Genomic DNA, 26183 nt, shown 5'->3' with positions numbered 1-26183 from the left:
TAGAACCAAAATAAGAATGTGGAAGAGAAGGATAAGGGGTGTGTAGGGGAGTACCCCTTCAAGGAGCCTTAATATAGTCCTCTAGAAAACAATAATGAATAAATGGCCTACTAGGGAGAAATTAGCTTAATTGGGTAAGACATCATTGTTATGTGTTCTTTGTAAACGACATGTTGAATAGTTGCCGCACCTCTTTTGGGAGTGTTAGGAAACCAAAAGCCTTTGGTGCATGCTAATGTGATAGGTGGAGAAGCATATTTCGTTTGGAAGATTAAACCTAAAGGTGCTTTGTTTAATGATTATGGCAATCGGAATGACTTTGTGGCAAATTTGTGGGATGTTGTGGCAATTTGAAGCATATGGAAATGTAGAAATAATAGGCTTGTTGGAAAGGTAGTTGTAATGTCCTAATTCAATGGTCTACAACGTAGCGAGGAGGTCTTGATGGTCTTGAAAGAGTTTGACAAAAGAAATGCAACTTTTAGAGTTTATCATAGGTTTTTGAAAGCTTCTAACCGATCACTCCATATAAGTTTTTTGTAATACAAGATATTTATCAAGGTGCCAAGAACCCCCATACGAGCGAGGCAAATGAAGACTTAAGCCATCGCTAGATTTAAAACTCAGCCCAAACATACATACATACAAACCTCTGGCGTAGATGAGCTCGTCCTTGAGGTCATTGGCAGTCGTTACATATTCTTTACCACATTATTAAAAAGGCAAAAATCACTGCCGTGTTCATTGGTGTATTAAGACCGGTGAGCTACTTCATTGGATTAGCATGAAACAAAGGTTTTCTCGCACAGAACGAAACAAGATCTAGATCTCGCATTGGCAGTCACGAGGAATATGGAGCATGGGAGATCTCCACCCCCAAAAATCGCTCCATCTATGTTATCCTCGGATTTCGCCAATCTCGCGTCAGAGGCAAAGCGCATGGTGGACTGCGGAGGAGACTGGTTGCATATGGACATAATGGTGAGTGAAATCATCATTGTGAGTGTGTAGCTTATATACCGGAGGAATCGCTGATACTGTGTTTGCTGGCTGTGTTTTTTGTCTTTGTAGGATGGGTATGGCTCTGTTCCAACCTCATCTAATCTTTCAAGTTGTTTGGTGATCGCCTTTGTCTGCCGATGAGGTCACAACTTTTCAATCTGTTTAGCAGTCGAATTTTGTGCACCAGCTTTTGAGAACCTGTTTTTTCAAATTTGAGTAGTCTTTCGATTAGCAGCATTCTCTTCGTCCGCCATCCATAAAGAAGGGAATACTGGATTACATGCGGACTATGACTGGAGCAGTTTCCGGTATAAAATTGTAACGGAGAACCATGAAATATCCAATTTTTCAGTTTATCGAAAAGCCTTGAAGATTTAGATCCGAGGCTGTGAAACTTCTGTTTCCAAATTCCAGTCTCTTGGGAAACCTTGAAGATTTGGTTCCGAGGCTGTAGAACTTCTGTTTCCAAATGTTGGGTATGTTGCCACAAGCTACACAAACATGTACAACCATGTTCGAATAGCTTAAATCATGAGTTGACCTGCTGTTTGAAAAAAGTTTTAATGGTTAGCCTTTCACACAGAGGACTTCATACCATGTAGTTTGGTCAGGCTCTGTGCAGATTGGGCTGGATATGAAGGAAAGTGGACTGCACTTTGACAGCACTTGCACGACAGAATATGCATAATTTAGGATTTGCTAAAAGGGAGTACTCCTCCAGATTTGGACTCTACGGCTAAATATATTAATCAGAAACTCAAAGAAGTGCAAGTTGTCAATAGTCTTGCTGGAGTTAAATGAGATTCAAATTATATGAATACAATGCCTCTTAGGGTGATATATGGGGAAGGGGGAAGAGAAGCCCAGGTTGGGGGGTGTAACACCAGCAGGGGCTATCATCCTGTAGTGTGAAAATAGGCTATGGTAGCTGGACGTATGAAGAAACAACTATGCCGGACCACATAACTTCCTTTTCAATTTTACTTTCCAAACACACTTTTATGGACTTAAGCCCTGCACGGAAACAAAATGTAGAAGCTCTTTCTGATATGGAGAGTCCAATTGAAGCTGCTCCCAACAGCCATGAGGGGAGCGAATGATGGAAGATCAGATCCATGCCAAGGTGGCATATAGAGAGAGGCGCTCTCCACTGAAGATCAGCTGGTGTAGGCCTTTCATACGTGTCACCCTTCTAGGCTCCCAATAAGTTCCCATGCTTTTGATTGCGACATTGAGGGCTCTAGTATCTTGCTGGCCGAGCAAGGCATCCTATCCCACCACATCACACAAACCAGCCTTAGTGATGAAGAACACATCATGGATGGTATCTTTGACTAACTACTAGTAGAAAGCTCCCTAGGTAATACACTGAGCAACCTACCTCCATCTCCATGCTGACGGTGGCAATACTCACCAAGGCAAGAACGGAAAAATCAAACCTTAAGTTGGTTCAGGATGGGTAAATATGTGCAAATTTGGTCCTGAACTGAAATGCAAAACCCTACCTAGAAGATTCGAGAGAGAGACTTGCATACCACATGTTTCATATTGAGATGCTTTGGATGCTATGCTATATGAAAAAGAAAGCTGAATGAGTGAAGAATGGGCTAGCCTAGTGGGAGGTAAATTGATTGAACCCATTAGAGAGGCCGTAAGGCACTAGTTGAGTACTGACTAATGAATATAGGTACTAGGTGTGAAGATATGCTAGGATTTGCATTGAGAAAACATAGCATGTGTGACCAAGATTGAAACACAAAGACTTAGACAGAGACAAGCAAAACTCAAACCCTAAATGCAAAATGCAAATGCAAAACTCAAAAACTCAAACATGTTGACAAACATAGAGAGAAGAGACTTTGAAGTGAATGAATGTTGTAAATGAATGTAAGGGTGTACAAAATGTCCAAGATCAGAGCAATGGAGTGTCAAAGAGTGACATCTACTGGAGACGGATTCCAAGTGTTGTAACTACAAGGCGGAGTGTGGAAGACGAAGAAAACATCAAACATTGATCATTAGGTAGTTAGAAGACAGAGGCGATAGTAGGGATGATGCTTCGAGCAGTAGATAGTAGCAAGAAGGTGCGAACGTAATTGTAAGATGGCCTCCGACAAGGAGAAGATGGTCGTTAGTTGGTGCCTGGGGGAGACAAGGCCAAACATAGATTGCAGGGCTGATGCTTGATGACGAGGAAGGGTTGCCACTTGTTGCTTGCCTTACGGAGAGTTCGAATGCAAGAAGGAGGGGGTTGGGGTAGTTTCTGGGCTGGCGATGGTAGATGGACCAAACGCAGTAGAGGAGCGAGCATCGAAGGGATGACGCTAAATGGTGGGCAGCTTGTCTATTTATAGATATTGAAGGGTACCTAAAAAAATTAGGGTTTTGAGATATCATATAAACTCTCTTGAACTGTATACCAATTTTGCGTTTTTTATTAATTGTGTTTTGGGGCTATTTAAAGATGCTAATCAGCTAAGAAGCATGTTTTAGTTCAATATCACTCCCTTAGGCCCAAAATTGAGCCTAAAGGGGAAAGCCTACAATGTTTATTCCAAGGCGTTGGCGATGGTTATCTTACCAAAGGGAGTCCAAGTAGTCACCCCAGAGAGGACAAGATATTAGACAAAGGGTGCTCATTGGCTGCCCAATAGCCTACCAAGCCATAGAAAGGTAGATGGAACCACATTGAACTTTTATTGTTGTCTTTGTTGTTTTTTTTTTTGGAAAAAGTTAATTTTAAGGGTGGCGATCGATTAAGTAACAATGACCCAAAAGACAAGAACAAGGATGGTACACCCAACACATCATAAAACAGTATAAGCTTACCCATCCACTCTAGGATGTTGATGAGGAGGGAAAGGTAATGCTACATGTTGAAGAATGCTCATGCGATAAGTGCCACTTGGATAGTGTCCCTTGTGGGGAAATTATTTACTTGCCCAAGCGTCCTAGTACAAAGGTGATGAAATCGTGCAATGTATAGGAGAAGATACAATAGGGGGGAGCCGATGTCGAAGACAAGTGTTGAAACATATAGAATACCAAGAAGGGTAGAAATTCCCTCTCAACTTGGATGTCAATGTTGAAGAGGGAAGAGGAGTTTGATAATGTCGGTCTTCATGGGGTGCCGAGAACCATGTGGATAAGGATGATGAAGCATCCCTACTAGAAGAGTAAGGATAGAAGACACCGCCATGATGGCATCAAGAGAGATGTTGTTCGTTATGTTGTGGGTCAGGAAGCCTCCATGTTGGTAGAACAGCAAAACTTCAAGTAGTTGGAACCATGAAAGGGACGGTGCTCAGCTTCTGTCTCTAGCTCAGAAAGGACTAGTGCAAACCTACATATTAGCCCTACACTGAAATACGAAACCCTACAAAAGAGATTAAAATCTACAAGCGTAAAGGTAAGTAGTGAAAAAATTGAAAATAAAGAAAAGCAAAGCTAGGTGCAATGCAATGAGTTTGTAAGTATGCAGCAGAAGTCTAAAAAAGAAAAGGCTAAGTGTGTGGCCACCATGATGTACGGAGAGATAGGGAAGTGGTTCTAAAAGGTGTAATGTCTGCCCTAGAAATGGATGCGTAAAGTGCAATAGGTGAGCCATTAGTAGCCCAGTTAGCTAATCCTTTAGGAGTAGTGAAATATATAGGTCGTGTGAAGATTTGCTAGGGTTGCATTGAGGAAATACAACATGTACAACCAAGACTGAAATACAAAGACTCGGATAGAGACAAGCAAAACCCAAACCCTACACGTAAAACGCAAAACGTAAAAACTCAAAACTCAAATATAGAGACAAACATAGAGAGAATAAACTTTGAAGTGAATAAATGTTGTAAATGAACGTAAGAGTGTACAGAATTCCCAAGGGTAGAGTAATGCAATATCGAAGAGTGACGTCCATCGGAGAGGGACCCCAAATACTGTGACCACTAGTCGGAGTGTTCGAGTGTGGGAAACACTAAATGTTGATCATTAGAGTATTAGGGAATTGAGGCGACAACAAGAGAGGTGTTTGTGATGTAGACAACTAGTTGGACAACAAAAACGCAGGTACTATAGTAGTCGCTTGGTGGGAGAGATGGCAATAGCCTGTCACTTGGCACTAGATGCTGAAAACGTAGGTTGATTAGGTACTATAATGATGCAACAGATGGAGACCCCAAATAGTAGGGTGATGGCTGAAAACAGGCCGCTTAAATCTGGATAGTGATGGGTTGCAGTCGATGATGGTTGGACAACAGATGGTAGGTGGGCTGATGGCTGAAATGTGTATAGTAGAGTGAGAAACTTGCACAAAAGGATGAGGCTGAATGGTAGACAGCTTGCCTATTTATAAATGTTAAAGGATACCCAAAAAAATTAGTGTTTTGGGGGACCATTGAAACTCTCTTGCACTTCAAATTTGCATTTTTCATTAATTAAGTGTGTTTTGGGACTGTTTAAAAATACTAATCAATTGTAAAGCGTGCTTTAGCTAACATCCCCTGTCAAGCCCAAAACTGAGCCTAAAAGGGAAGGCCGACAATGTTTATCCCAAGGTGTTCCATCCCAAAGCAGCTAGAACATGGGACAAAGGGTGCACGTTGGTTGCCTAGTGGCCTATGAAGACTAGAGAGGCAATAGTTGTCTTATCAAGGGAGTCCAAGTAGTCACCCGAGAGAGGAGAAGGCATTAGACAAAGGATACTCGTCGGGCTTCCAGTGGCCTATCAAGCCCTATAAAGACAGATGGAACCACATTAAACTTTTTTTTTTTTTGGGTTTGTGGTGAAAAGTTAATTTTAGGGGTAGCGGCCGATTAAATAATGGTGACCCAAAAGAGGGGAGTAGGGATGGTATACCCAACATATATCAAAATAATATAAGTTTTATCAACCACTCGAGGATGTGGATGACGAGGGAAAGGTGATGAAGTATCATGTGAAGAAGAATGGTGGTGTAATTCGTTGTTGGAAACAACTTAGGATCCGTCTAGTGGTGCTATGCACAATGGGATGCATAGTATGCGATATGTTGAAGAATGCTCATGCAGCAAGTGCCACTTGGATAGTGTCCCTTGTGGGAAAATTATTCAGTTGCCCAAGCCCCCTAGTACAAAGATGATGAAATCATGTAATGCATAGGTGAAGGTACAACAGGAGGGGAAGATTGATGTCGAAGATAAGTGTTGAAACTTGTAGAATACCAAGAAGGGTAGGAACCCCCTCAATCTGGATGTTGATGCCGAAAAAGCAAGGGGAGCTTGAGGATGTTGGTCTTCATGTGGTGTGAACCATGTGGAGGAAGATGATAAAGCATCCCTACCGAAAGAGCAAGGATAGAAGTCATTGTCATGATAGCATTAAGAGAGATGATACACGATCCATTGCAAGAGGGGAAGCCTCTATATAGATAGTAGAGCAAAACTCCAAGTAGATGAAACCATGAAAGGGATAATGCACATCTTCTCTCTCCATCTTAGGAAGGACTAGTGTTAGCTTGCATGTTAGCCCTACATTGAAATACAAAACTTTGCAAAAGAGATTAAAAATCTGTAAAAGCACAAATGTGAGCAGTGAGATGCTCCAAAAAACAAAACTGAAAATAAAAGAAAGCAAAGCTAAGTGTAATGCTATGAGTATGTAAGTATGCAATGGAAGTCTAAAAAGGGAAAGGCTAAGTGTATGATCACCATTGCGTACGGCCAGGTGGGAAAGTGGTCCTAGAAGGTATAGTGGATGTTAGTGGATGTTCAAGGAATGGATGCGTAAAGTACAATAAGTGAGCCACTAGCCAACCAATCAACCAATCCTTGAAGAGTAGTGAAGGAGATAGGCTACTAAGGCTGTTTGTGTGCTATATATCTAGTAGCCACTAGAGCAGATGGGATAGATGGTGTAGCAACGAGAGGTGTAGCCCCAGTGGACTGGCCAGTCGGAGTGGAGGCAACTGTAGTAGCCTATTGTGGTTTGTTTAGGAGGAAGACCTTGGGGAGAGACAAATACTTAAGCCATCTTAGCTTTGAATTCCTCCCAACTATCTACTTATTGATTTTCAGCCTCATGTAACGCAAAAACTCACACTCAAACTCGTAGAAGGTTGGCAATCTAGGTTGTGAGATAATGTGCTGGATAAAATGGATGTATTTGTTGGGTAAAATTTTCAAGAAAAATGTGACCTAATCATCATCTGACTTCGGAGAGCTAGTAGTAGCGAACTTGGTAAGTTATTGTCGATATTCGCCCAACTCGACTTTTAAATCATCCCCTTAATGGAAAACTCCTGAAGCTCAAAATCAAGATTGACATGTTGAGTGCTATCTCGAGTCGCATAGCGATCAATGAGATGATTCCAATGCTTAGATGAGAGGGGAAAATTGTGTAATTGAGAGTGGAACTCAGGAAGAAACCCCTGTATTAACTCAACATTGGCTGTTGCATTGCGGCATAGTTACCAGGAATGGGGAATGGGACCCCTTGGAGCGGGGAGAACACCCAAATTTAGGGAATGAGAATGGAGGGAATGACATATATCTTTCCCCTCCCCTATATGGTGGCCATGTCTCCTAGTGTATAGGGGTCTCATTTTGAGCGAGGTAGCTAGGTCCTCTACTCCGAATTTAAGTTGAAATGACTTTTTTTTGAGGAGAGGTGGGACTTGACCCGTGTTGCTCCTGTGGCACTGTGGTCCAAGATGGTTGAATGTGGATCCTTGTGAGTTCGAAACTCTTTCGTGGTGCGATCCGGTGACTCTAGGTGCCAAGTTACCCTTGTGCGAGTTAGACAAACACATTATGCGTGCTATGAGCGAGCCATGACGCGGGAGGGATATCAAGGGTGTAATAGTCCGTGATGCTATACGATGTGGAGGATGCATGCTATGATGCGATGGTGTTGTCTTGGCATATCTTGTGAGTTGGCTTCTGTTGCGTGTTCAAGACGTGACACGGTGTTGTGTGCTTGCAGACTATGTTACTTGTGCAGGTTTCTTTCATAAGGACATGTATTTTTGAAACCTCACTTAACATGTGGATTACTTTTTAATCACATGGTTAAGTAAATGTTACACATGTGAGGTGCAGCTGGGGTTAGAGTAAATTTACGAGCTCGGGACTCCAAGAAATCACAGGATGTCAAAGGCAAAAGTTGCTATAAGTTATGTTGCACAGGTATGGTGGTACCTGGTGCTAGTTGTTGGCCTAGGTCATCCATTTGACCATAAGTGTTAGTTGGTGAGACTAGAGAAGTGGCGTTTAATAGTACCTAACACTAATCTGATGGTCAAAAATGGCGTAGAGACACTCGGAAATGGAAGTTGCCTAGCAAATTTAATTATTGGCAAGTCAGATTATTTTTCAGGGCACCAAAATAATTATTAGATTAATTTTCAGTATTTAAAGACTGAAAATTAATATTTAATTATGGAAAATGTTAGAAAAACCATTTGGGAAGGTCGCCACTTGTCAAAAATGACCATGCAAGATTGAAAAACGTCTTTAGAGGCTGGAGACAGGCATTTTTTATAAATTCAGCCTACAAGAGAGAGGGAGGAGAGAGTGTTGGTTTGATTTGCAACCATTGGAGGACCTTTTGAGGCAGCCAAGGGCAAGAGAAGACCAATCAACAGCAAGTGACAACATCTCAGGCTGTTGAGATGGGGAAGTAGCAGCAAATGATTGATTTTCTTTAGTTTTTTGCATCTACAAGCTGTTGCGGCAAGGTAGCAGCTGCATTTGACTGATTTTCAGTCATTCTTCGTGACAAAACTTTGAATTTTCTCTCTCTACAGCTTTCTCTTATCTCCCAACCATTTCACGCCTTGCTTCGAAGATCTCAGCATTTGGACCCTTGGAGACTAAGAAATTGCAAATTTCTTTGTTGTACACCTTAATTTACAGCAAGAATTAGGGTTTATCAGCAGTAGCCTCGGGAAGCGTGCCAAAAATTGGAAGCTCCAAGGCTTGGATTCAACAGGGGTAAAGGTGAATTTCAGCTAAATTTAGGTGGAGGACTAGGCAGCCATTGAATTTGGGGCATTTTCATCGTCCGTAAAGTGGGTGAAGGCCAATTAAGTGTCCGAATCAAGGGGCAAAATAGATTGAAGACTTGCTGGTCACTTTGGACAGCAAGGGGAGTTGAAATACCGAAAGGGATTGGGAGAATCCCATTGTTAATCAACTTTTTCTTCAATAAAGCTAAAGAAATACCAAAAGGGATGCTAATTTTGGGGCCAATCGGGTGTGCATTGTCCAAGATCAGTAGGTAAATTTGTATTTTCAGATTTGCAGTAATTGTTTGTTGCTGTAATTAAGTTGCAATCAGGGATTTACCACCCATCCATGGAAGGAAGGCTGGTTACAGTTTCTTTGCGCAGGCTCATGGGACCAGGAGAGCATCGTTACACTTGGTAGGTATGAGGGAAGGGAGTATGAGGCTTGGGCAACCCCATGTTTTCCCCCCTCCTCCATGGTGGCCGTGCCTCACAGAGCAACCATTGTTTTTGCCTACCGTTATGCAAGGTTCTCATTTTGAGCGAGGCAGCCGAGCCCCCTGCTCTGAGTTCAAGTCGAAATGTCTTTTTATGAGGAGAGGTGGGATTTGACCTGTCGCTCTCGTGGCGCTGTGGTCCAAGATGGTTGATTGTGGGTTCTTGTGTACCCGAAACTCTTTCGTGGTGTGCTTCGGCGACTCCAAGCACCAAGTTACCCTTGTGCGAGTTAGACAAATGTGTTATGTGTGCTATGATCGAGCCGCGATGCGAGAGGGATATCAAGGGTGTAACAGCTTGTGATGCGACATGACACGGAGGGTGCATGTTGTGATGTGATAGCGTTGTCTTGGCATATCTTGTGAGTTGGCTTTTGCTGTGTGTTTAAGATGCAATGCAGTGCTGTGTGCCTGCGAACCATGTTACTTGTGCAGGATTGTTGCGGGCCCGTGGGACCAGGAAAGCATCGTCACACTTGGTATCGGTAGGTACGAGGGAAGGGAGTGCGAGGCTTGGGCAACCCCATGTCTCCAACCCTTCTCCATGGTGGCGTGCCTCATGGAGCAGCCATTGTTTTTACCTCTCGGTGTGTAGAGTTCTCATTTTGAGCGAGGCAGCTAGGTGCTCTGCTCCGAGTTCAAGTCAAAATGACTTTTCATGAGGAGAGGTGGGATTTGACCTGAGCTGCCTGCGTGGCGCTGTGGTCCAAGATTGTTGAATGTGGATCCTTGTGAGCACGGAACTCTTCCAGGGCATGATTCAGTGACTCCAAGCACCAAGCTACCCTTGTGCGAGTTAGACAAATGCGTTACGCATGCTGTGAGTGAGCCGCAAGGCGAGAAGGATATCAAGGGTGTAACGGCCCGTGACGTGACGTGACGCATTGGGTGCATGCTGTGATGTGATGACGTCTTCCTGGCATGTCTTGCGAGTTGGCTTTTGTTGCGTGTTCAAGATGTGATGCGGTGCTGTATGCTCGCGAACTGTGTTACTTGTGCGGGATCCGTGCTGCGGATCTGCAGGATCAGGAGAGCATCGTCACACTTGGGGTGTGTGTGTGTATAGATAGAGAATCAATATTTGTTGGGTGATTTTTTCAAGAAGAACATGACCTAATTGTCATTTGACTTTGGAGAGCCAGCAGTATCAAACTCGATAAGTAATTGCCAATATTTGCTCAACTTGACTTTTAAACCATCCCCTTAATGGAAAACTCTTGAAGCTCAAAATCAAGATTGATACGTCGAGTGCATTCTTGAGCCGCATAGCGGTCAATGAGATGACTCCAACATCATCCTCTTAATGGAAAACTCTTGAAGCTCAAAATTAAGGTTGATATGTTGAGTGTGATCTTGAGTTGCATAGCGGTCAATGAGATGACTCCAACGCTTAGATGCAAGGGAAAAATGCTATAATTGAGAGAATAGGTAGATAGATAGATAGATAGAGAATTGGTATTTGTCAGGCAACTTTTTCAAGAAGAACGTGACCTAATTGTCATCTGACTTTGGAGAGCCAGTAGTAGCGAACTCGGTAAGTAATCACCGATATTCTCTCAACTTGACTTTTAAATCATCCCCTTACTAGAAAACCTTTGAAGCTCAAAATCAAGATTGATATATCAAGTGCGATCTTGAGCCACATAGCTGTCAATGAGATGACTCCAACGTCATCCTCTTAATGGAAAACTCTTGAAGCTCAAAATCGAGATTGATATGTCTAGTGCAATCTTGAGCCATATAGCGGTCAATGAGATGACTCCAACACTTAGATGCGAGGGAAAAATGCTGTAATTGAGAGTGGAACTTAGGAAGCAACCCCTACATTAACTCAATATTGGCTGTGGCATTGCGGTATAGTTATCAGGAATGGGAAACGAGAACGGGAATAGAGGGAATGACACATATATGTGTGTAATATTTACATATATATGAGAGAGAGAGAGAGAGAGAGAGAGAGAGAGAGAGAGAGAGAGATGGGGACCTGCAGCACCTTGCCCTGTTCTTGCTGACTCAGGGCAGGTCGCCTGACCTGCAAACTGCCTTTGACGACCTACAGACCCAGCCGTCTGCCTGCCGGACACTAACCTTCTTGTGCCTTGTCACATCCCTAAGGCCATGCAGACCCGGGGGGCTGCACCTTGTGTCTCTGACTTGCAGCGCCCTATCCTGTTCTTGCTGACTTAGGGCAGATCGCCTGACCTGCAAATTGCCTTGTCTTCAGTCTGACGACCTGCAGAACCACAAAACCTGAAGATAGGCGACCTACCACAAAATTGGCAGACATTGACGACTTGCTTGTAGACCCTGACGACTTGCTTGTAGACCCTGACGACTTGCCACGAACCAGTAGACATTGACGCCCTGCCTATTGTGCCACGAATTGACAGCAAACCCACACATCATCTGCCCCTACACGTTGCCACACAGTGAGAGAAAGAGGGTGAGCGAGCAAGGTCTAGTGCAGGGTCCGTTCTGCCGAGAGAGAGAGAGAGAGAGAGAGAGAGAGAGAGAGAGAGAGAGAGGCCTGTGCTGTTTCTGCCTCCCGTGAGCTCCTGGCTTGGCATCTGACCGGCACAAGTAGTGATACAACATGGCTGGTCTGGATATGGCTTTTATAGACCAAACGGTGGCAGCTCTTGGTCCGGATTCTGATATAGAGGAACTAGAGGATATGGTTCCTTGCACAGAGGAGATGCCCCCTGGTCTTGACTTCTTGCCTGCGGGCAAATGCACCAAGCATACTTCGGAAGAGACAATGGATCATTAGGAACGTTCTTATGCTCAGGTTGCCTCTGATTCTGTGGATTCTCAGGATGTTGACTAGGAGCATTTGCTGGAGTTTGCCAACACTCTGCTTGGCGATTATGTTCAACATAATCATGAAGTGTTTTCTGACTCTGGAATTGAAGATGTTCTGGAAGCCACTGTGGACCCGAAAAATGTCTTACACTCATTTTCAGTGTTTTATGAATGTGCTATTATACTCTTCTTCATTGGTAGGATCCTAGTGCTTTCCCGTATTTGCCAGTGGCTACATAGTCTACTACAGGGGGAGTGTGTTGAAGAGATTTTTGTTGGGCTCCGAGGCTTCTATGAGGTGCTGTTGAAATCTGAGAAGCATCGTGCTGATCTCCTGTTTAAACTGCCATTGTTCTTTGATCGCCGTTTGGTCCATGTTGTGCCATGGCGCCCAATGGCAGATTTTCAGCTCGTGCTTCAACGTGAATGCCCGGTGTGGGTTGAAGTGGAAAATTGTCCGGCTGTCTATTGGCCACTGTTAAAGGATGCCATGGCCGTGGTGGGCACTGTTCTGGTCCCCCCAAGCCTCAGTGCCATGAATCGTAACTGTTTGTGTATGTTATGGGACACTGCTAAGGAAAGGCCTGCTTGGTTACGTCTTTATTGCTCTGGCATGCATCCTTTGCACTTCAGTTTGAAATGGGGTAACTTTGCAGGGCATTGCTTTTTGTGTGGAAAATTGGGGCATTTTATGGCCGAATGCCCAGAGAAGCAACTGACTTCAGATGCTGAGCATGTTGTGCTGCCCATGGAAGATATGGTGCTTGATGCTCCGTTGCAGGATGCAACCCAGCCACCTAAAGTTTTGGATAAAGGTAAACAACATGTTTTGGGTTTGGATTCCTGTGGCAATGATTGGGTAGATGTACGTGCAAAAAAAGGTAATAGCTTTGATGCTGGCATGGCAAATACTGTGCCTACTGCTTCACAAGATTCCATGCGCACTTATATGCGCAGGAAAGAAATGTTGTCTTCAGAGCACACTGCTTGTGCTATGGTTTCTTCTGCTCCCCGTAATCAGCCTACTAGGAAAGTATATACGGACGGTCCAAAGGGTCCACCTGCTAAGTTGGCTTTTGATACTAGAGGTAACATGATTACCCCATGGGATCGTCATTTTCCCCGTTCCATCCCCAAGACAGTGGATATACCGTCTACCTCCAAATTTGGCCGTCAGAACTCTTTTGCCGTGTTAGCTGATTTTTTGGATGAGGGAGTCCTTGACATTCTAGCAGAAAAGGTTAAACGAGGCAAGCTGTGCCTCGAACCTGATTTTCTTTTTTGAATACACATGAAGATAGCTACGTGCAATGTGCGAGGCATTTGTTCTCGCCATAAGCAACATGCCATGTGGACTGTATTGCATGAGAATCAGTGGGATGTATTGTGTGCTGTTGAGCACAAAAGTCACGGTGAAGCAGGAAAAGTTGTGGATTGCCATGGGTTTCGCTTGTTTTTGTAAACGCCCCGAACAACGTAGTATGCTTAACAATTATGATTTTCGCTTGTTTTCGAGATTTAATATAAAAGAGAATGAACACTTAAAGCTGAAAATGAAAATTACTCACAAAATTACAGCCATGAAAATGTAAGAGTAATGGAGACAAGATTGAGGGTTGAAGATGGTCCCCCCCCCCGCGAAGGAATGTATTTTTGCTCAACTCAAGTCCCTTAGGGAAGAGCTCAGTTACAATCAACCTGAGAGTGAGGAGAAGTAATTCTCACTCTTACAAGATCATGCAAAGATGTACAAACACACATGCATTATCTATTATGCAATGATAAGAACTGATTTCTTTACAGTATGAGAGAAGAAAGAGGGGAAATCAGCCTTTCTCTATCGTTGATTAGCAGTACATGGATAGAGCTTGCTTCTTGTTGCTAAAATGGAAGAAAGAGCTCAAGAATGAGGTGCTGTAATGAATTTACAGGCTTGCTGTCCTGTAAAACAGCAGTGATAGAAGAGGGAATATGGAGGAATTTGATAATGGAGAAGTGGGGGATGATGATGGGGATGGATGGCCTCGTGTCTATGGTAAGGGGGGGTCTTTAAGGAGGGGAGAGCGGTGATCGACGGCCCCCTTTTTGCCCCCATCACATCCGATCATCTAGGCCGTCAATCACGTTGACTGCGAAATTCGATCGGATATCTGTCTTGTCGCCCAAGTGCCCGGCTCCGAATGTGCCCGGCTCCAAATGTGCCCAGCCTCGAGCGTGCCCGGCCTCGAAAGTGCCCGGATCCTGGGGTGCCCGGCCCCGGGCATGCCCGGTCTCGGAAGTGCCCGGATCCTGGGGTGCCCGGCCCTGCTTTTTTATTTTTTAAAAAAAGGGAATAGAGTTTAAATTCGAATGGAAAAACCGGGCTTGCACCACCTTTGAAGCAACCCAGTACGCGCGCGATATGCATGGAGAATTCGTGCCAAGCTTGATCCAGCTGGATTCGTGCTTGATCTGCAGAGATGGAGAATGCAGTTAACTGAATTCGTACTTGATCCAGCTCGATGCACTGAATGAATGGATAAGGTATATTTGAAAGCTCGCACCACCTTCGAAGCACCCAACATGCATGGAGAATTCGTGCCTTGATTTGGATGCACTGAATGAATGAACAAGGTACATTTGAATGCCTGCACCACCTTCGAAGCACCCAATATGCGACATGCACGGAGAATTCATGCCTTGATTTGGATTCGTGTGTGATCTGGATGGAGAATGCAACTGAAATTGTGCTTGTTCTGTATGCACTGAAGGGATAAGGTATATTTGAATGCAAAATGCAACTGAATTTGTACTTGATCTGGATGCACTGACTGGATAAGGTACTTTTGAATGTTTGCATGGCAATGGATTAGTGCAACGGAATTCGTGCTTGATCTGGATGCGCAGAATGGATAAGGTCTGATCGGCGATGCATAGAATCAAGCGTTCTGCAAAGAAGGCAACCCCCCTGCTAAGTAAACACATTCCTTGCAAATGGCAGACTCCATGGCATATGCTTTTGGAGAGGATCAAATTCCAGCAGACATCATTGACAGCAGTGGAGAAGATTGCATGTCTTTAGATGTATACTCCTCAGATGCTGATTCTGTTTCTGTTTCTGAAAGCAGTGAGGAATCCAATGGAGGGAACAACTCCTTCACAAACGACCATGATGCTTCAAGTGATAACCGCAAATGGCCACACACAAATGTGCCTAACGCGCAAGATTTCCTGTCATCCAAATATTTAGCCTTTACAAGGCCGCTGTATGAGACAATGACTCAGGATATTACTGGCACAAATCATGCAACCATCGAGAGCTTGAGGCATGCATGTCCGTACAAGAGCATTGATATACGAAGATGGCGAAAAATAAAAGAGAATGTATGCATTGCTGCGAACGGCCGTTTGTGCTTGAAGTCAAAAGACAAGCTTTACATTGCATGGGTCGAAGAATGGTCTGATATCGTTTGGGATGCTCACTTCGATAGAGATCACGGATGTCACAGGAGCTTGGCTGAAACTTTCAGCTTTCTGAAAAGGCATTGGTGTACAGATATCTTGCATCATGGGATTCCAACAGGCTATGTGACTGCCCTGGTGCTTGCTTGTGCTTGTCAAAAAGTGCGCCGTGTATCTGTTGAAGAGTTTAAACATACTTTGCTGGCCCAAGAGAATGCGACTGAGACATTTCAGTGTCGGATAGACGAGGTGCAAGAAGTGTTGGCAGAAATTCAGATCAAGCACAATAGTCGGCTAAGAAAGGGCAGGCCATGGAAGAGAAGCTGCCCGGATGTCAGGTATGAACGGTACGATTGCCATCGTAGCGGTAAGCCCAACAGAAGAGGCACAATTGTGCGAAGACCTAAACAATCCAAGCGATGTGGCTGTCCCTTTCGCGTGAATGTGGTTTACAAAACAGCGCTTGACAGGGCTACAATATTTCTATACGCAGATCACAAAGGGCATCAACCGGGTACTCGTAGTGACAGATACAATCTACTCGTGCACAAGAATGTAATGCGTTGTTGTGTGGATGATTTGTTTGACGTGGGTTCAGTTAAACACGTAGCAAAAATGAGCTCAAAGAAAGAAACATGGCAGATGTCCAGAGTTCCTCTTTTGGATAGGGCAAGACATAGATTCTTTATGATACCAAAAGAGGTTGCTCAACTGGCATACAAGTTGTGGATGGGAAGTCAAGTGTCTGACAGTGATTGGGTTTCAATGATGCACGAGGCATATAAGTTGAAGGAGGCTGGCAAGGTGTTGTATGTGCAGCCATATGATCCAACTGCTGAAAATGTGGCAAAGCAACCATTTATTTTGATACTGCAAGACGAGTGGATGTTGGAAATGTGCAAGCGTTTGTCTCCTAACAATGCATGGGCTCTAGATAGCACTTTCAAAACCAATATGTTCGGTCTTTCGTTGTACGCAGCCGTCGCACCAAACCATATTGGGCATGGGATTCCTCTATGGCTCATGCTGTGTTCGGCTGATCCAGGACTGCACAGGAGATTGCTGCACTAACAGTAACCATCAAAGCTGTATTCTACTCTGCTCCAGCAGCTCGATTTGCTGAGGTTGATGCTGATGGAGCACACACTAGTGCTTAATACCTCCTTCACAAGGCTCTAAACAAGCCACAACCTGCAGCTTGACCCATAGAGTAGGCAATCACTCAATGCATACCTTCAGTTTACAATGGCATTCAGCCTGTTTGAAAAAATAACACAAGTCTTCAACTGCAGATCATCTTCACCCCCTCCTGCTCCAAGAGGTCCACCAAGTAAGGCTCTGATACCATGTTCAAAGTTGAGAGAGAGAGAGGCAGGGAACCTCCATTGTCATGAGCCTTCAGGCTCTCAAAGTCATTCCTTCATGTTCCACACTCTTACTGAAAAAACACACACAATACAGAGATAAAGTGACCTAGTGTAAGTGTAGACTAGACAGACTAACTCTAGTCAGGTCACTAACTGACTACTAACCCGACTTATTTAATGTAGTCACATGTAGACAGCTGCACACTCTAGCTGTCATAGATGTCGGTCATAGATAAAGACACACTGACGGTGAGCTTGATTCCTAACAGTAGAGCTTAGTGATTGAACGGGAATGCCTTTGTGAGCTGTTGTATGTAATACCTTTGCTAGAGATCTAGTGATATCCACAAGAGGTTCAAGCTGGTCTAGCTGTCTTAAGCCATCTTGTACTGCATCACCATGGATATGCAAAGTTTGCTCTAGAAACTCATAGTGCGGAAATGTGTGTGCTTGTGTGCATGTTTCTTGTATTCGACCACATGCCAGGGTAAATTTCAGGATTGCATGGTTAGCTGCTATGCTGATGGGCTTGGCAAATATCTCAAATCGCCTAATTTCTGGAATTAAAGCTAGCGACCCCATTACATAGTCCACAATGCTGGCTCCTTTTTTACTGTTCCAACAAGTGAAAGCGTGGTTTTTAATTTGCGCTCACAATGCTTAGTGATGTTGGTATGCATAGTCCGCTTTTTTATGGAAACAATGCATCAGGGTTTCACATCTTGGACTACAGATGATAATACTTTCATGCTTTCAAAGGACATGTGATAATACTTTCATGGCCCTATCTCACAGAAGAGGTGTTACACTAACATTAACTCCTCCCACAAAATGGTTGCCATGGGATCTAGAGGTCAATAAGCTAGTGTAGAAGATATCAGATGGGAGATGAGTAATGAGAATCATCACCATACCTTTGGATGATATCGTCCTACCAAGGGATGCAAGCGCATCCGGCAACTCCTCCATCTTGTCGATGTGATCCTTCCTAGAAGAAGAATCGTCGACGGTAAGCATTTAGAGCTTCTTTTCTGTGGTAATACGGTGGGCAAAGGTCTTCAGCTTGTAGAGAGAAGATAGCTTTGTCCAAACCTTAGCTTTGTCCTCCACTGAACAAGGTAGCGGGGTTTATCCTCCACTGAACAAGATATTCCCGTGATCCCCGTTCATTACAAACCATCCCGTCTCATAAAGTTTTTGTCCTAAAAAACAAGGGATGTAGTCATGGACTGTAAGAGTGTGCTGTAGGAAATCGGCCATAACTTTGTGTGGGCAACTCCGAATGGGACAATTGAGGTGTCTTTACGGCGCCCATGAGATGTACTTTCAGCCCATGTGGCTGGGGCGGGGCTGCAATCAGGTCAGGACCAAAACTGGTACAAAATAAAGGGCTGTCCAGGAATTTCTAGCGTGCAGTCCCAGATGGTATGGCTGGAGAAAAACAGCCATAACTTCCACTAGGGAATTCCGATCGGGGCAAGTAAGGTGTCGGAACGGAGCCCTCGAGGTATACTTTCTGCCCATGTATGGAGGATGGGGCTGAGAGTGGACCAGGACCAAATCTGGTACAAAACAGGTGGCTGTCCAGATGCAAACTGCAGCCCAAAACAGGGGTCATGGTGAGGTGCCAGCCAACATAGCCTCCTTGAGGTGTGGGAATTCGTCCAATATAGATGTTGGGCGCCAAGAGGCTTCCTCTGTTGGTAAGCCTTGCCATTTGATCAAGTGCTATGGGAAATGCCATGGGTACCACCAAGACCTTGTGGGCTACGCCCGGTCTCCAAGGGGGGAGCGTGATTAGCGTCACGGGGAGAGACATACTCCTTGGGTCGATCCGAGGGGGGGGGGGGCAATGGCGGGAATGAGGGCGCCCATGCACTCTATGAGTCAGTCCATCTTGGCCATCATCTCGGAATGACGCTGATCTTGGCGGGTTTCCATCTCCCTGTGGCGTTGCTCCATCTCTCTATGTCGATCAACATGACGGGTCTCATGTTGGCATAGGGTTTGGTTGAGCAGAGATAAGCGATCTATCTCGGGGGCACCTTCTTCAAACAAGTCTTCACGATCCTCCTGGGCTGAGCTAGGATCGTTCATTGAGGCATGGGAGTCCCTTATTTCACGCTGAAATTCCTCCTGGGCCTTTGCTTTACCCTTGTGGCCTGCCATCCCAAGTGTAGTCTACCAGACCCCCTGTTACAGAAATGATGATAACTTGAGCTAGGGAACTCCGATTGCCAAACTTTCTGATTCAAATGAAAGCCCTCGATCCCCTCTATGAGTCTATGTAAAAATATCTCCGACAGTAAATGATCAAGGCTTTGCTGTAATCACTTTTTGTGGGCTGACTGTGTAGGACCGCTGCCTGTCCCACAGTACCTCTGGGTACAAAACTGAGTGTATCTCTCAAACCGTAGGGCGGAATGGGGAGATTTTTAGCTCAGATCGAAGGGGAAAATGCCCTCTTCGAGTCAAGCTATAGAGCTTGCGCTCAATCACACAAAGAGGCTTTGCTGTAATCAATTCTTGTGGGCTGACTGTGTAGGACTGGCTGTCTGTAATATCTTGCAAAGGCTCCCTCAAGAAGCATTATTTATCCCAATGGTGAGGGTCTTATCCCATACATGTAGGGCCTCAATGGTGGCTCTCAATGCCCCATAAAGCCATACATTCTTTGCATCCATAGCTTATTGCTTAGACCAGTTCCATATTGCATTCCCTACCCTCCTTGCATTGCATCCACCATACATTAGCAAGCGGTTTATGACATTACCAATGCATGTAGGGGTTTGTAGGCTCAAGTGATCAGCGTTCGGGCTATTCCATCAAATGTACCTGCACCTGCAATAATTCTTTGGGCTCCGGATCACCGAGAGGTGGGCAAAGTTCCCCCCGGGCCGGGTTGTGCACCCCTTCAGGGTCTTTGATGGCAAGGGGGGTTCACTTCTTTGATGGATTTTTTTTTCACTTTTTGGCTCAGCCAATTCACAAAAAGCCAAACGGGTTATGGGTAAGCAAAATATAATCACAATGAAGCTTCAACATGAGTAAAATCCATTTCAGCACTATAAGATCAAAGAGAAATGACTGGGACATGAGAATCAGCATGCATTCAAGGTCTGGGTCTCCTATTATCTACTTGGACTCATACATTCTCTCAAAAAATTGGATGGGATTCAACAAGAGGCTTAAACGGAGAGAATGAGAGCCAAGAGTCAGTTACCTTGAGTCTTTGGAGAAGAAGGCAGCCACTGATGCCACCTCAGTCCTCCATGAGAGCTCCATTTGATCCCGAATGCTCCATGGCTCCAAAATGGGTATGCTTCCTCAAGAAAGGGTGAAATCAAGCTTGGGGCAGGATGGTTTAGGACCTCCCCATGAGGGTTCTTGCTCTCTGGAGGTCCTACTCCATCGCCATGGCTGCCCACAAGTGCATGCCTTCAAACCTTGCTTGTGATCTTCTTCCCGTTCTTCTTAAGGCTGAAATCTCGAGCAATGTTCAAGAGGGACTCCCGAGGACCAAGGAGAGACCAAAATCTTCGGGATTTCTAAGCTCGAGGCCAAGGTTCCATGGCTGCCATCTTGGAACCTAATTCACTCAAGATTGTGTTTATGAGTCCAAGCTAATCTATCTTGGAACCTAATTCACTTGAGTTACAATCTCTCATTTTTGATAATGTATCGTGTGTTTGATTTGCATCCACCATAGTTAACTAGCTCTACATCCGTGTTTATCAACAGAGCGAGGGCACTGGATGAAGCTGATGATAGAGAGAAGCACCGGATGAGGGAGGAGTGCCACTGGATGTCGGAGAGTGCTGAAATTTGCAAGACAATGTATCTGCCAATAAATTGGGCCAGACATAAATAGCTGGAAATTACCAAAACTAGCCGACTGCTGCAAGGACATGTCAAAAATATGGTGGACCTGCTCTTGGTGCTGAACTCAATGCAATGATTGATCAAAAATGGCAAATCATTATGATCCCTTTGGTTATGATGTGTTATGTCTACCACTGATATCGTGTCTACCAAGTATTTTGATAGTGTTGCTTCTAAGCAGTGAAGCACATTACATCATGGTATGTCCTATTTATATTCTTAAAATGTACACCTAATGGGGGTTCGGTCACATGTGCCAATGATGTCTCTTAGTTGTCAAAGGCATTGGAAAGGTCAGACTTGCGTCAGTCTTTGGTGATGTATTTGCATGTGCTTTATGTCACACTGGTAAAGAAAAATCTAGCTTCTGTTTAGCATCGCCAAAGTTGGATGCCAAGTTACTTTTGATGGTACCTATTGCTTGGTCTATGTCTTATGCATGATAGCGGTATAGTGTTTACTGGGACTCTTGCCAGAAGCTTATATATTCTCAATGCTTATGGCAGAGAGGCTGTTTGTGGATGCTTTTAGTGGCGCTGCTATGTTTGTGGATGCTTTTAGTTGCGCTGCTATGTTTGTGGCTTCTCTTGGATTTGTATGCATCCTTTTCAAACCTAGGCAAGGCCTACAGGAGTAAAAATATAATTTAAGATTAAAACATTAGGTTCTTTTGGGATATGTGCATGTACTGCAAAAAAGTTTAGCAGTCCAAGCTAGAGACAAGTGGTGAAGTTTGTGGGTTGACACACAACAGAGTGTACACATGATCATCAAATATGTTGGAATTCACAAATGCATGTCAATCTATCACATCTTTGGTGATTGCTTAATATAACCTGGTGGTTAACCCCTTGCAAAACTCCATTTAATCTTAGTCTAATATTATCAAAGTATGAGTGTTATGTTTATGGTCAGGTCATTTTCTGCTGACTGTTTTTGAACGTCAAGAGTACTGCACCTTTAGAGAGCTCTCAATTTTATTGTAAGCGATTTTGATCAATTTGAAGGACCTCAACTGCCTCATGAACTTCTGGGAGGGTCCTTAAGACTCCTTCGAGTCCACTCCTATGCATGGTTTTAGTGGAAGCTGAGATAAACCATTCGGCAATGCTGAGGTGGTTGCTATGAATATATTGCTGGACTTGGTATACAGTAACTCCAAAATTACTTTTAAGATTCCTTCTGTTTCTGCTGCCTTGGTTTTGTAAATCTCAAAAGTGCTGATTGCCCTTCTTAAAACTGGCTGCTCCTGTGTGTGTGAGTCAGCAACCTGTTTTTCTGCATTCAGATTGCTTGACAGCTCTATGTAGCATAGTGTTGTATCATCCCTCACAATTTTTTCAAAGCCTTGCTATTTTGTCAGCATGATACTGAGGAAGGGCTTTGGGTCTATTTCGATCTTTTAATATATTATGTGGGACAATCTCTATGCACAGGAGTGTTTCTACATTTAATGAAAAGCTTAAAGGCAGAAATTCTTTCCCGATTGTCAAAATATGCTTTTAAGAACACAATGTTAGAATTCAAGAACACAAGATGATTGTCTATTGGGATTCTAGAGTTTTACTATTTTACATTTCAGTCTAAATTTTTGGTTTGACAGTGGAGTTATTTTTCATGACATGTTAGCCATAAAACTTTGGATTTCGGATATCATATGTATGTGATTCAAGCTTGAACTTTGACTGTTTGTGTACATGTGGAATGACAACATCTATATATGGCTAATTGGTTCTTATAGGTGATTTGAACTTTGACTGTCTTTGTGAACATGTCGAATGACAACATATATATGAGCAATTGATTCTTACAAGTGATTTTATAGATTCTTGCATCAAATTTGGACTGGTGTTGGTGGATTTTTTGAGACAAGTCAGCATGCGTGTATTTGTTTAATATATATGTGCTTATTGCTCTTTCCCTATTTTGCTGGGTAGGGGCAAAACAAATAGCAGGCAAGACAAAACACTGCATACATGAGAAAAATTGTAAGGTTTGAAACAAGATACACCTATAGGAAATGGTCCCTATGCTTCCATCATTGAGCTACTGTTCCTAGCATCTATCTGGCTGCTCCAGCTTGATATCGCCTATAACACCTGTAGTTGATCTAGAAACAAGTACTATTTCAGACTAAATTCTGAGCTAGCCATAAATTCACAGAGACACTGGCTTGGCGGTTTGTTGTCTTCCAGTTTCAGTGATGCATGCCAGACTTTATGCATCATGGGTGCTGCTACTCTGTCAATGTCCTTCCTGCCATATCCTTGTGGTGTTAGGTTGCCCCTAATTAAAACTGCTGTGTCCATTAGCTTTATAGTCTCTTTGTAGGCAGGGAACAAATTGGGAAGATCCTGTGGTAATCTGCGAGCCTGTTTGACAAGGATTCTGTTGATTGACACTGTCAAAGGCTGTTGAATTGATTGCGGGACATGCATGTGTATACCATGTGCACTCCACACATGTATGTTACGTGCATACATACACACCCTTAATGTGCACCATGTAAGTGTGTACTGCTTGCAATATTAGGTAGGTTGAGGTGCTTGAATATTTTGCTAAATCTCGACTCATGAGACATCTACTCAGCATAGGCTTTTAAACTTTCAATTCCTAAGTACCATAAAGTTGCTTGCAAAAGTAATTGTTTGGCATGAGATGATTCCTGTTATTGAAGATCATGATTTTACAAACAAAACTTTTTCTGAAAGGTTTGCCTCTGGCCATGTGAGAGCTAGGATATCCATTTATTAAGCATGATGTCTATTTTGGTGCCCTGAACAGTTGTATATTTCCTATCTGCCAAACACGTTTCATACTTGTTGCCATTTTGGTAGACTCTTAGTTAAAAGATTGGATCATGTTTACAACGTGTTGTTTTAACCTATTAACATACGTATGCTAGCACCTTTTTCAAATGGAGACCACTTTTGCATAGACGTGTCACAGCCCCAAATGGCGTAGTCAAAATTTACCATGAATTGCAAAATTAACTCAGGGCAGACATCAAAGCTGCAAATAGAAATATGTAATCTTCTTAATGAGTGTCAATAGTTTACAAGCCACATGAACATGTCAATGGAAGCTGACAGTTTACAAAGCCAAAATTGATCCGCCTCAAGAGAAAGCGAATGCACAGTCAACTGCTGTTGATGCAAACATGAAGTCTTTACAAGAGCCTCGCCAGAATGGCCTAACATGTACAATGCATTCTACCCATCCCCAGGTCCACAGTTCAAAAACATCCCATGAAACTATGGCTAGAGATCAACACCCACTCAGACATTGCCAGCCACGTGAGAAACCCACTGACTCAAGGTCCTCCTCATCTGCACAACATCATCATGCTCGAACCATCGCTTTGTCAGCTGCATGAAGACAAGGATTCAGATTAGATTGAGCCGACCTAAATCAATCCATATTAGTGCATGTACTAAATATACTCACAAAAGATGCCGTAACCACTCCCTGCAAGCAAGCCTCCACTAGCAGGCGCATGCAATGCATCACATAATACCCGCAATCAACGGTGTTCGGTTGGCACGGTATCACCGCCTGCACAGGAGGGTTGCTTAGTATGGTTTCATGGCGACGCTCCGCAGCCCATATCTGCTCCACGGCCAGCTTAACCATCTCACACATCAATGGAGTGGGTGGCTTGTTCATAGGATCCAAGAATAGCAGCCCCGGCTTCTGATGCAACTGAGTCACCCCATGCCCCGAACAGTTGAAGCACACAAACAATGTCCAATGACCGCTCATGACCAGGGGTAAAAACACAATGTCACATAGCTCATCAATCGGAGACATAAAGTTGGCCAAGCTCGACTTTGTAGATGCAGTGCCTGCCAAGCCAACCCACAAGGGATCAACAATCCAGAATTTGCAGCTTATTTCCTCCTGCAGGCTGAACTCCATCCACAGCGCAAAGAAGTTCATGTCCAAGGTGCTGGCCTGCTGTGCGGGATCTTTCAATTGTTCAAAGAAGTCCCCCTGTACTGGCAACTCCAGTTGGAGGCGTGTTGACTTGAATCGATATCTGCACAACATAATCAAAGTGTTAAATCAAAGAAGCAGGCAAATAGGTATCCACAAGAAGAATCAATCGTATACGAACATGATCCTGCGTGTGTCCCTGTCACCATCAGAAAATGCATATAGCACACGACCAGGCAAAACAGTAATGTCATAAGATGCGATTGACAATGAAGGCCCCTCTGGCGATAAGAGCTCTATGGGTGTGTCCGCAACAATGTATTCTGCAGCAGCATCCTCCTGGTCTGCGGCGTCTATCGACTGTGCATGGTGCGATGACTGCGTCGGAGCTGGGCCCCCAACATCTGTGCTTGCAGTCCTCTGCTGTTGGCAGCGCAGAAAAGTAAGTCAACTGCAGAAAAATCAATGGAAACCAGCAAAATCAACTGCAGAAAAACTGAAGAACAGAGATACACTTACATATCTATCGAATCCTACGGCAATGCGAGCACGGATCCTCTTTATGTGATCATCCTTCTTTGCATCGTATCTTTTCATCTGTTCTGCCACGTACGCGTCCACCCATTGCTCCGGACCTCCCATCCTCTGAGAATCTGGCAACTCACTGTATATCCTCCATCCTTTGACCATTGAATCAGTCTCATGCTTTTTTCTATTTTTCTGCCACTTGAATTCCACATCCTCGAATCTCTGGCGGCTACGATGCTCCTCGTACTCCGTGTGGGTGCCGTATACACGTGCATCAGTAGGCCCTATTGTACCTCCAGCAGGGACTGCAATGTTCAGGCCATGCGCAGCTTTTAAATGTTCCTCCATGGCTAAGCGTCGATAGTAGAAGTGTGTGCGCTTGCTGCAGAACTGGTCACAAGTGCACCGGCGAGCCAATCGACCATTCTTGTCAAAGACAATCTCGAAGGCTCGGACGATACCATCATCCGTGGGGTGCACAGGCCCAGGGCGTGCTCTAGGACCACCTCGGTCAATGCCATGTGTGTCTGCACTTGTTGTCGTTTCGCCTGGCAAAGCATCAAATGGCACAACAACAATGTTCAGAATTCAATCTGACTTGATGACAGCATTCATACATAATATTTTCTGACGCCAGTTTCCGATCTGCAGACAAGAACAACAAGAAATCCATAGTATACGTTTTTAAAATCATCCCAAATGGGCATGCAATGTACTCACTTGGTGCCAACTCCGAACCGGCCAACGAGTCAGCA

General features: G+C 44.1%; 2 protein-coding genes across 3 annotated transcripts in view; one reads left to right on the top strand and one right to left on the bottom strand.

Moving 5' to 3' along the window:
• Window positions 1-651: 651 nt before the first annotated feature.
• Window positions 652-26183, top strand: part of LOC148015652 (ribulose-phosphate 3-epimerase, cytoplasmic isoform-like) — a 46258-nt gene continuing 20726 nt past the window's right edge. The window contains exons 1-2 of one of the 2 annotated variants that reach the window (XM_087666109.1): window positions 652-981; window positions 1072-1144. In XM_087666109.1, coding sequence (XP_087522235.1) covers window positions 1140-1144 — 5 coding nt within the window. In that variant the 5' untranslated portion in view covers window positions 652-981; window positions 1072-1139. The remainder of the gene's footprint in view (window positions 982-1071; window positions 1145-26183) is intronic. The other variant, XM_087666110.1, reaches the window with a different exon arrangement.
• LOC148015653 (uncharacterized) lies at window positions 24237-25776 on the bottom strand. Its single transcript, XM_087666050.1, has 4 exons — window positions 25420-25776; window positions 25082-25323; window positions 24412-25003; window positions 24237-24332 (listed from the first exon to the last, which is right to left on the bottom strand). Exons 1-4 carry the CDS (start codon window positions 25774-25776, stop codon window positions 24243-24245), a joined length of 1281 nt encoding a protein of 426 aa, XP_087522176.1. The 3' UTR covers window positions 24237-24242.

Source organism: Lygodium microphyllum, chromosome 24 (assembly GCF_053477565.2).
Source record: "Lygodium microphyllum isolate KBCC chromosome 24, Lygodium_microphyllum_v1.1.10, whole genome shotgun sequence".
NCBI lineage: Eukaryota > Viridiplantae > Streptophyta > Polypodiopsida > Schizaeales > Lygodiaceae > Lygodium > Lygodium microphyllum.
Note: the sequence above shows the minus strand (reverse complement) of the source record. Positions and strands in the feature narration are given on the sequence as shown.